The sequence below is a fragment of the Rhinopithecus bieti genome, unplaced genomic scaffold (genome assembly GCF_001698545.2).
Source record: "Rhinopithecus bieti isolate Rb0 unplaced genomic scaffold, ASM169854v2 scaffold_4709, whole genome shotgun sequence".
Lineage (NCBI taxonomy): Eukaryota > Metazoa > Chordata > Mammalia > Primates > Cercopithecidae > Rhinopithecus > Rhinopithecus bieti.
Window position 1 is genome coordinate 1,423,462 of NW_016805139.1, and position 11,313 is coordinate 1,434,774.

An 11,313-nucleotide genomic window follows, 5' to 3' on the forward strand; every position below is an offset into this window, starting at 1 on the left:
ACAGGAGCCTTTTTTTTTTTTTTTCCAGTTTGCAATTCTTTATTAGAACTCAAGTTTGTGTTTGCAACCATTCAACAGAAGGGGTAAAACAAAAAATCCACATCATCCTCCCCCCAACCGCAGCTTCTGGGCGAAGTACAGGCTTTCACTTTAACCCCTGACTGGCTGTGGCTCCAGGGCCCGAGATGCCTTCATAATCTGGTAACTGGGGCCCGGGCATCCTCGCGAAACCGCTGGGTCACTGCCTTGCTGGCAGCTTCGGGGGATCGCTGGGTCCCCGACTGGTTGGCAGCCTCCAGAGATTGCTGGGTCCCGGTCTCCCGCACCTCCACCGGAGTACCCTGTGTCCCGACCTCCCGGACCTCCACCGAACGCTGGGTCCCGGCCTCCCGGACCTCCACCGCACGCTGAGTCCCGGCCTCCCGGACTTCTGTTGAAGACCGCTGAGTCTCGGCCTTCTTAGTGGCGACATCCTGGGCGAGCGCCTTTCCTGAGCCTGGAAGAAGAGCAGTGTGCGGAGGCCACAGCTGTGTCCCTATATCCTCTCCAAAAAAGGACAGTCACCCAAGCGGCCTGCGGGAGTAGGACCAGGAATCCCAGAATGCGGGTTCACTTTGGCCTTCTGGATCCATGGCAATCGCCCCCTCCCCCACCCACTAACCGGGGGCCGACTGGGAGGGCGAGACTGCAGCCCCAGCAGCCAGGAAACCCCAGGATCACTCCTACGGAGCCAGAGTTTGCTCCAGGTAGCCCCATTCCCAGCCCCGTCCGTACCTTTCGCCTGGAGCTGGCGGTGATAGTCAGCCAAGTTCATGATCATCTTGATTGTGTCCTCCTGGTAAGAAGGCCTCCCAAATACCAAGATCTCAGCCTCGCCGTTAGGGTCCAACCGATTCACATGAATCAAGATTTGGGACATACCCTGGACGTGCGGGATGCGTTCTCGGCCCCTGCCTGCGCGGGTAGCAGAGAGGCTGTGAGGGACAGGTGGCTCCCGGGGGTCTTGGGAGGGGAAGGTGGAAGGAGGAGACAGCCAGAGGGCATTGGATACTGGGGAGGCTTGTCCTGGAACGCAGTGGGATGTGGGTGTGGGCGGCAGAAAGAAGCCGCATGGGGGCTGCCCCTCCTTGCTCCACTCACCGAAGATCTTTTCCACCAGCCAAACCTCAAGGCGAACTACCTTCGGATTCTTCAGGAACTCAGAGTGGAACCAGGAGAACCGCTTAGGAAGGTGACCAAGCACCTCGACTGGCATTGCTTTTGGCTGCATCAGTTGCACGAGCGTCGGAAACCGCCTGGGAGTGTCCATGCTGCGGCCGGTCCTGCAGGAGACAACACCACCACAACAAACCCAAAGGCCAAGCTGGAGCTAGACGACTAGAACTGCGGTTCCACCTAGGCCTTATTTAAATGGCTTTTGGCCAGCCCCTCCTCTCCAACCGCGCCCTTCTCATTGGGTCCCAGGCCTCGCCTCCGCCTCCAGGAGCCCCAGCTTTTTCCCAGGCAGCGCAAATGCACCGGTTCCTGCGTTGCTCTCAGAGTGTCCCTTCTGTCAGGAGCAGCCCTTTCCCCAGCGCACCCGGTAGGAGGAACCGGGCTCTGGGCACCAGGAATCCGCTGGTGCCCAGCGGGAGTCTTAACCATGGACTCAGGAAGGCGTGGACAAGCCCAGTATCTCTCCCAGAGGAAGGAACTGATACTTGCAGAATGAATACTTCATAGGTCCCTCACTCGCTTCTGATCCCTGGCCACTACGTTTCCTCCCTCTGGCACCAGGTTTTCAGATTATTCTGTCACTTGCCTGAGACAGCTGAGTACAGAGCAGAATAAGCGCCTGCCTTTTTGTTTTGTTTTGTTTTATTATAGGGTCTGTGTAGTGAGATTTGCATAGTAAAAAAAGGGGATAGAAAAAAAGTTATGGGGTCTGGCTATGTTGCCCAGGTTGGCTTCAAACTCCAGGGCTGAAAAAAATCCTCCCTCTTTAGCCTCCCCAGTGGTGGGACTATAACGCGCTTTTAATTAATGCAGCAATGAACACACCTAACCACAGATGGTTCTCGTGGTTTGGACACCAGAGGAGATTCCTTGAAAATTTTTGACATCTCTGTTCTTTTTTATTTTTAATTTTTTAAATTTGAGACAGGATCTCTGTCACCCAGGCTAGAGGGCAGTGGTGTGATTATAGCTCACTGCAGCCTCCAACTCCTGGGCTCAAGAGATCCTCCCTCCTCAGCTGCCCCAGTAGCTGGGACTACAAGCCTCTGACACCATGCCCAGTGATGCCTCTGTTCTCTAAATAATACAAATATATTTGTCTCTTCCTTCCTTTCCTTTTTCCTTTCCCTCTTCCTTTCCTTTCTCCTTTCTCTTTTCCTTTCCTTTCTTTTCCCCTTCCCTTTCTGACAAGGGTTCGTTATGTTGCCCAAGCTGGTCTCAAGCAATCCTTCTGGCCTGGGCAAAATGATAAAACTCTATTGCTACAAAAAAAAAAAAAAAAAAATTCAAAAATTAGCTGGGCGAGATTCCGCACCCCTATAGTCCCAGCTACTCAGAAGGCTGAGGTGGGACAATCACCTGATCCCAGAGAGGCTGAGGGTGCAGTAAGCAGTGATGGTGCCTCTGCATTCCCCGCGGGGTGACAGAGTGAGACCCTGTTTCAAAAAATAATAATAACCGAGCCAGGTGCGGTGGCTCACGCCTATAATCCTAGCACCTTGGGAGGCTGAGGCGGGTGGATCATGAGGTCAGGAGATCGAGACCATCCTGGCTAATACGGTGAAACTCCACCTCTACTAAAAAAAAAAAGTGTGAAAATAATAACTGTTTTAAATGTGTTGCTATAAGACAAATAATAATTTATAATTTATTTTTATTCAGTATTGAAACACTAAAGAGAACTTCAGGTTTGCCACATTAATAGGCCAAATGTATATATTCAGGCCGCGCCCAGCCGGCCGAATATATTTGATATATAGGCATGATTTAGTAGTTGGGAAATTCTTACTTGCTAATTGAGACAATTAAAGTACTTTGCCAAACAACAAGAAAAAACAACCCCATTAAAAACTGGGCAAAGCCGGATGCGGTGGCTCAAGCCAGCAGTTCTAGACCAGCCCGGCCAACATGGTGAAATCCTGTCTCTACTGAAAATACAAAAATTAGCTGGGCGTGCTGACTGGCGCCTGTAATCCCAGCTACTCAGAAAGCTGAGGCGTGAGAATCGCTTAAACATAGGAGGTGGAGGTTGCAATGAGCCTGTATTGCAGTCTCCGGGATAGAGCGAGACTGTCTCCACAAAACAAAGAAACAAACAAACAAAACTGGGCAAGGAACATGAAGAGATGTTTCTCCAAAGAAGAAATACAGGCAGCCAACAAACACATGAAAAATGCTCAGTATCACCAATCAGAAGAGGAATGCAAATTAAAATCACACCGATAAACCATCATACACCAGTCACAATGGCTTTTATTAAAAAGTCAAAAAACAGGCTGGGCGTAGTGGCTCACACATGTAATCCCAGCAATTTGGGAGGCCAAGGCGGGCACATCACCTGAGGCCAGGAGTTCAAGACTAGCCTGGCCAACATGGTGAAACCCCATCTCTACTAAAAATACAAAAATTAGCCAGGCGTGATGGCAGGGGCCTGTAATTCCAGCTACTCAGGAGCCTGAGGCAGGAGAATCACTTAAACCCAGGAGGTGGAAGTTGTGGTGAGCCAAGATCGCACCATTGCACTCCATCCTGGGCAACAGGGCGAGACTCCCTCTCAAAAAACAAACAACCCCCCCAAAACAAAAACAAAAACAAAACAAACAAACAAAAAAACAAAAAACAAAAAAAACGACGGGGCATAGTGGCTCACGCCTGTAATCCTAGCACTTTGGGAGGCTAGGATTTATATATCTACCACTATCTTTCACCCTCTTCCAACCCAAGTAAGCTGGGACTTAACTACGTGTATCAGACCTAGATCCTCTTAAAACAGAGATATGATTTTGTTAGATCAATATTCAATGTTTGCACTATTAGGACTTTGTAAACTATTCATAGCTGTATATACTTTACTATGATTTCTTTTCTTGACACAGTTTTGTTTTTCTAGATATTAATAATGGATTTATTTATTTGTTTATTTTTGATGAGACAGCGTCTCACTCCATCACCCAGGCTAGAGTGCAGTAACCCATCATAGTTCACGGCAGCCTCCAACTTCTGGGCTCAAGTGATCTTCCCACCTCAGCTTCCTAAGTAGCTAAGATCACCGGCATGTGCCACCACAACTAATTCATTTTAATTTTTTTTTTAGGACAGGCTAGTCTTTTTTCTTTTTTTTTTTTTGAGATGGAGTCTTGCTCTGTCGACAGGCTGGAGTACAGTGGTGCGATCTCGGCTCACTGCAACCTCTACCTCCTGGGTTCAAGTAATTCTCGTGCCTCAGCCTCCCGAGTAGCTGGGATTACAGGCACCTGCCACCATGCCCAGCTAATTTTTGTATTTTTAATAGAGATGGGCTTCACCATGTCTCAGTGCCTGCAACATGGCCACTGTATGCCCAGGCTGGTCTCAAACTCCTGGGCTCAAGCGATTCTCCCACCTCAGCCTGGCAAAGTGTTGGGATTACAGACATGAGCCACAGAAACCAGCCTTATTTCTTTAATATGTATTTTTTCCCGATCTTCAGGAATATTTACCTTGTATACTATCTTTACTTGTGCCAGTACTGCTATTGGAATCAGTACCCTACATGTCATTTCTTACAAGGGGGAGTATAATACTATAGGACTAAATTTCAAATGTAGAATTGCTGAGTCAAAGGATCTGTAAATTTCAATTGATAAGGTATTGCCAAATGGCATCCCATTGAGGTCGAACCAACCTATATACTCACCAGCCTTGTTGCTAACATTATAATGTGATAAACATTGACATTAATTTTGGGTAAAACCAATGCATATGCTTGTAAGTGTTCCTCCTTTCTAAAAAACATTATTGAGAAATGCAAGTAGGGATGGATGGCAAGCAGAGCCCATGCAATGGCCAGATGTCCTCTAGGACACTTGCTGCAACCCAGACCTACAGCAGAAGTGACCTTTAACATTTGGTTATAAAAATTTTCTCCAGGGCCGGGTGTGGTGGCTCACACCTGTAATCCCAGCACTTTGGGAGGCCGAGGCTGGAGGATTGCTTGAGGCTAGGAGTTCTAGACCAACCTGGGCAACATAAGGAGAGCCCCATCTCTATAAAAACTAAAAAATTAGTCATGCATGGTGGCGCATGCCTGTGGTCTCAGCTACTTGGAAGACTGAGGTGGGAGGATCGCTTGAACCGGGGAGGCCAAAGCTGCAGTGAGCTGAGATCACCACACTGTACTCAACCTGGACAACAGAGTGAGACATTGTCTCAAAAATAAATAAATAAAGAAATAAATAAAACTTATTTTCCAAATAATTTGTTGAAATAATTCAAGTCTTCAAACTTTAACTTTCCAACTGTTGGTTCAAACCAGCACTGAAATTCTGGCCTTCAGTATCCTAGCAAAAATTCCCCTTTGCAAGATGTTGAGGTGTATTGGAGAAACCGCCATTTTAAACAACAGAAATCGAGCTCAGATCGAAGTAGACAGAGGGCAAGACAGGCATTCCTAGGGACCAAGTGGAACCCAACTAGAGAGAAAGATGACACATTCAACATGCTGTGGAGGAGGGAGAGTGGGTTTTATCCAGGATCACATAGGATAAATGCAAGGACAGGCTCAAGTTTCCCACATGCAGCATTTCTCAATCCCATTTTCCTTGGCAAGAGTTCTTCTCGTTACTAGGCTCTTCCAATATAGACTAAGCTCTTGCCCTGGAAGGACTCTCTGTACTTCGCAGATTTCCTAAGAAAGAAAAAGCTGCTGTCTGTGGAGCTGGAAGGGGGCGTGACAGGACCCAGTCAGCCAAGGTTCCCCGACTCCTCCCCAGCTGGGACCACGGGCTGCACCCGGGCTGCGCTGGGTGGGGTGGAAGCGCCCCCTCGCTGGACAGAGTCCCTCCCATACGCCCTGCACTCCGGACCCTGTGGCCGGCTGGGCCGCCTAAGAGCACAAAAGGACGCAGGAGCCGAGGGGGCTCCAGACCGCACGCCTAGTTCAGAACCCCCGCCAGGACCCCTAGTGCTGTTGGCCATGCCGGCCTCCCCACCCTCCGGCTCTTACAGGAGGTGATCAGGATCCTGGAGTCCTTGCCTGAATGCAAAGTAAATGAATACAAGTAATCACAGATTTAAAAATCTCATAGTACTGAGGTGTACAAAGTGAAGAGAGGCCGGGCACGGTGGCTCAGGCCTGTAATCTTAGCACTTTGGGAGGCCGAAGCGGGTGAATCACTTGAGGTCAGGAGTTCGAGACCAGCCTAGCCAACGTGTTGAAACCTCGTCTCTACAAAAAAAAAAAAAAAAAAAAAAATACAAAAATTAGCCAGGAGTGGTGGTGGCAGCCGCCTGTAGTCCCAACTAACTCGGGAAAGCTGAGGCAGGAGAATCGCTTGAACCTGGGAGGAGGCTGCAGTGAGCCGAGATGGTGCCAGTGCACTCCAACCTGGGCGACAGAGTGAGACTCCATCTCAAAATAAACAAAAAACAAAATCCAAAATAAGCGGAGGAGCCAAAGGGGAGACAAGAAGCCAATGTGTTTATTTTGGGACGTGTAGAGTTTTAGAAGCCTCGAGAACATGAAGATGAAAAAGTATAGGGCAGGGGTGGTGGCTCACGCCTCTAATCCCAGCACTTTGGGAGAAGGCCAAGAAGGGAGGATTGCTTGAGTCCAGGAGTTCAAGAACAGTCTGGGCAACATGGCGAAACTCTGTCTCTACAAAAACAAAACAAAACAGAAACAGAAACAGAAACAGAAACAAACAAAAAACCCACAAAAATTAACTGGGCGCCGTGTTTTGTGCCTGTAGTTGCAGCTACTGGGGACTGAGGTGGCAGGATCACTTAAACCTAGGAGGTGGGGCTGGGTACGGTGGTTCACACCTGTAATCCCAGCACTTTGGGAGGCCGAGGTGGGCGCATCGCCTGAGGTCGGGCGTTCGAGACCAGCCTGACCAACATGGAGAAACCCTGTCTCTATTAAAAATACAAAATTAGCTGGGCATGGTGATGAATGCCTGTAATCCCAGCTATTCAGGCAGGAAAATCACTTGAACCCGGGAGGCAGAGGTTGCAGTGAGCTGAGATCACGCCATTGCACTCCAGCCTGGGCAACAAGAGCGAAAGTCCATCTCAAAAATAAAATAAATTAGCTAGGCATGATGAATTATGTATATATAAAAGAGTTTTGGATTAGATACTTAGAAAGTTGTAGGAAACCATCTAGAGCAACACTGTCCAACTGAAATAGAATGAGAGACAAATAATACTAACTTTCTCATAGCCTCAGTAGAAAGAAACGTGTGAAATGAATTTGAATATTATATCTTATTTACCTTAATAGATCCAAAATATTATCATTTTGGCTGGGCGCAGTGGCTTGTGCCTGTAATCCCAGCATTTTGGGAAGCTGAGGTGGATCCCTTGAGTGCAGGAGTTTGAGACCAGCCTGGGCAACATAGCGTGACCCTGGCTCTTTTTTTTTTTTTGAGACAGGATCTCACTCTGTCACCCAGGCTAGAGTGCAATAGCGCAATCTTGTCTCACTGCAACCTCCACCTCCTGGGCTCAAGCAATTCCTTGTGCCTCAGTTTCCCCAGTAGCTAGGGCTACAAGCATGCACCCCCACACCTGGCTAATTTTTGTCTTTTTTGTAGATACTGGGTTTTGCCACGTTGCCCAGGCTAGTCTTGAACCCCTGAGGTCAGACGATCCACCAGCCTTGGCCTCTCAAAGTGCTGGGATTACAGGCATGAGCCATCCCATCCAGCCAACAAGACCCCGTTTTAACTGAAAAAATGAAAAGTAAAAAAGGGAAAAACCAAAATATTGTAATTTTAACATATAATCAGTCTAAAATTATTAATGAGAATATCTAAATTTTTGGTATTAATGTCATCAAAATCTTACATGTAGCTTATACTTACAGCACATCTCAAATCAGACTAGATACATTTCCAGTCCTCATGTGACTAGTGACTTTTGTATTGGACAGGGCAGGTCCAGAGTGGCTTTTCTTGAAATGCAAAGGAAGGTACCATGGAATAACATGTTTAGAAATAAGTAAGGTATACAGAAGTAGAAGTGAGGGTTGCTTTTCATAAGAGTCTGGGTAACAGGAAAAATGGAGCTTGGGCTGCAGGTGGAATGGGAGATGGGAAACTGAAAGTTCATTATGGCTGGGCATGGTGACTCACACCTGTAATCCAGCACTTTGGGAGGCTGAGGCAGGAGGATCAGGAGGTCAGGAGTTTGAGACCAGCCTGGCCAACATGCTGCAACTCCATCTCTACTAAAAATACAAAAATTAACCGATGTGGTGATGGGTGCCTGTAATCCCAGTTACTCAGGAAGCTGAGGCAGGAGAATTGTTTGAACCCAGGAGGCGGAGGTTGCAGTGAGCTGAGAATATATATATATTGCACTCAGCCTGGGCAACAAGAGCGAAACTCCATCTCAAAATAAAATAAAATAAAATAAAATAGCTAGGCACGATGAATTATATATAATATATACATATATACATTTATCTATATCTATATCTATATATGAAGAGAGAGAGAGTTGATTATTTGGCCAGGTGTGGTGGCTCATACCTGTAATCCTGTAATCCCAGCAGTTTGGGAGGTCAAGGTGGGCAGATCACTTGAGGTCAGGAGTTCGAGTTTGAGACCAGCCTGGTCAACATAATGAAACCCTGTCTCTACTAAAAATACAAAAATTAGCCGGGCATGTTAGCTGGCACCTGTAATCCCAGCTACTGGGGAGGCTGAAGCAGAACCGCTTGAACCCGGGAGGTGGAGATTGCAGTGAGCAGGCATCGTGCCACTGCACTCCAGCCTGAGCAATAGAGTGAGACTCTGTCTCAAAAAAATTAAATTTAATTTAAAAAATAATAAAAATAAAAACAAAGAAACCCAATTCACTCTACATACTTTAGCATTATTTCTGAGAATAATGACCTTATCTTACATAATTGTAGTACACTTATCCCACTCTAGAAGTTTCTAAATTTTAGAAGTTTCTAATACTACTTTGAAACATAGGGCATATTAAAATTTTCTTCATTGTCCTGAAATGCACCTCCAATCTTTGATTCAGAATTATTTGAACTATGCACACAGCATTTAGTGTCTCTTTAGTCAATTAATAAAACAGTCCTCTTTTTGTTTTCAGATACTGAACCAGAAGTCCATTTGTCCCATTATTGGTGATGCTAACTTGGGTTAAGGTGGCTTCTTCCAAGTCTCTATTGTAAAGGAACGTTTTTTTCTCCTTTGTAATTCATAATCTGTGCCTAGGGCTTCCAAACTTGTGACTATCTAGTTCCTCAACAGTCTTCATCTGATAGTTTTAGCTATTGATGATCATTTTCTAAATTAACTATACTGGTGGTTGCAAAAGAATCCATAGTTTGTGTGTGTGTGTGAAGAGGTCTGCCTTAAGAAACCGTAAATAATGTACAGCTGAGGGGATATTAGGTGTTACCAGGACTGGAAATGCCAGCTTAATCACCATCTGTAAGCCATAAAACAGTGAAATCACACTTTCATCGAGTGAATCCAGTGCATCCCTCCAAACACTATGTTTAAAAAACGAATAAACCAAATTTATTTACAGACGAGCCAGAAGCCTGCCCCCAGCGATTCCCAAGCCCATGGGATTCTGGTGCGAAAGACACAGGTCAATGCAGGTGGAAACCCTAGTTAACTTGGAGGCAGCTGGGCCCGGGTGAGGCTCCCCTGAAGTCGCAGGAAGCGGAGGAGATGGCAACCCGCTGGACCGCAGCCAGGGCGGCGGGGCGCGGACCCAGGGTCCTGGCCTGAGTCCTGGCCCGGACCGGGGGGCGGGGCCGGGCCGGGGGCGGGGCCACCAGGTGCAAGGCTTTACCAGCCCTGAGGCTCGGCCCGCGTGGAAAGGCCTGCTGTGCGCTAGAGCGTGGTTCTGGTTCTAAGGGTCATAAGATGGGAACTCTCCCGGCACGTAGAAATATCCCGCCGTGGGTGAAAGTTCCCGAAGACCTGAAAGATCCAGAGGTGTTCCAGGTCCAAACGCGACTGCTGAAAGCCATGTTCGGTGAGTGTGCCCAGTACTGGCGGGCTGCCCCGGCTCGGGAGTCTCAGCCGGCCTGGGGCTCTCACCTCTTTCCCCCAACAGGCCCGGACGGATCTCGAATCCCTTACATCGAGCAGGTGAGCAAGGCCATGCTCGAGCTGAAGGCTCTGGAGTCTTCAGACCTCACCGAGGTCGTGGTTTACGGTTCCTATTTGTACAAGCTCCGGACCAAGTGGATGCTCCAGTCCATGGCTGAGTGGCACCGCCAGCGCCAGGAGCGAGGTGAGAGGCCGGGGGACTGGGTACGCCTCTCCTTCAGCGCTCTCGTCTTTCTCCTCTCTCTTGCTCACCAGGGATGCCCTTGGCGTCTGGGCCTTCCCGAGACCCCTTTGGGAGTGGGGGCCCCAGAGTGCCGGCCGTCGGTCTTGGAGACCCAAGGGTGAGACTGTAATGAGAGGCGGCCGATGCTGGACCCACTGGGCAGGGTTATCTGAGCTATCTTAACCGTCTCCTTGCCCCCTTCAGTTTCTTGGAGAATGTTCGAATGGGCCGAGTAGGTTCGGTTTACGAGGTTCTGGGCCTGACTCTCAGGCCCAGAACGCCTGAATCAGAAGTCCCAGTAAACCAACCCTGAAAGAGGCGGAGAACAGTCCGGGCGCTTACTATCTTCCCCCAGACTCACGCCGTTGTTGCTATTTCTGGTGCAGGGATGCTCAAACTTGCGGAAGCCATGACTGCCCTCGAACTAGGCCCTTGGATGAAGTGAACCAGCTTCCAGCCAATGCAATGAAGGCCAGGGTGCAGAGATTAGGTTGTGGCCAGAGCTGGAGTGATTCCTTCAGTTTGGTTTAAAATCGGCTCCAGCCTAAAGAGTTAAGGGAAAACCATCTGTTTAGGGGTCTCTGCCCTTAGCTCTGAGTCTTGTTATGAATATCTCTTTGATGGTTGCCAATAAAAAAGTGTTTTTTTTTTTCATTTTTTCTCATTTTAAAAAACAAGAGTTCTTTGTAGTGACATGGATGCAGCTGGAAACCATCATTCTCAGCAAACTATCACAAGAACAGAAAACCAAACACCACATGTTCTCACTCATAGGTGGGAACTGAACAATGAGATCACTTGGAC

At 47.9% G+C, this 11,313-nt stretch overlaps 2 protein-coding genes across 2 annotated transcripts; one reads left to right on the plus strand and one right to left on the minus strand.

Moving 5' to 3' along the window:
• Positions 1-28: 28 nt before the first annotated feature.
• KHDC3L (KH domain containing 3 like, subcortical maternal complex member) lies at positions 29-1,353 on the minus strand. The gene is made up of 3 exons (XM_017871326.1): positions 1,141-1,353; positions 775-954; positions 29-496 (listed from the first exon to the last, which is right to left on the minus strand). The coding sequence occupies exons 1-3, from the start codon at positions 1,307-1,309 to the stop codon at positions 192-194; spliced, it is 654 nt and encodes a 217-aa protein (XP_017726815.1). The 5' UTR covers positions 1,310-1,353; the 3' UTR covers positions 29-191.
• Positions 1,354-10,051: 8,698 nt separating this feature from the next.
• Positions 10,052-11,188, plus strand: DPPA5 (developmental pluripotency associated 5). Its single transcript, XM_017871328.1, has 3 exons — positions 10,052-10,209; positions 10,291-10,470; positions 10,896-11,188. Exons 1-3 carry the CDS (start codon positions 10,098-10,100, stop codon positions 10,952-10,954), a joined length of 351 nt encoding a protein of 116 aa, XP_017726817.1. The 5' UTR covers positions 10,052-10,097; the 3' UTR covers positions 10,955-11,188.
• Positions 11,189-11,313: the final 125 nt, after the last annotated feature.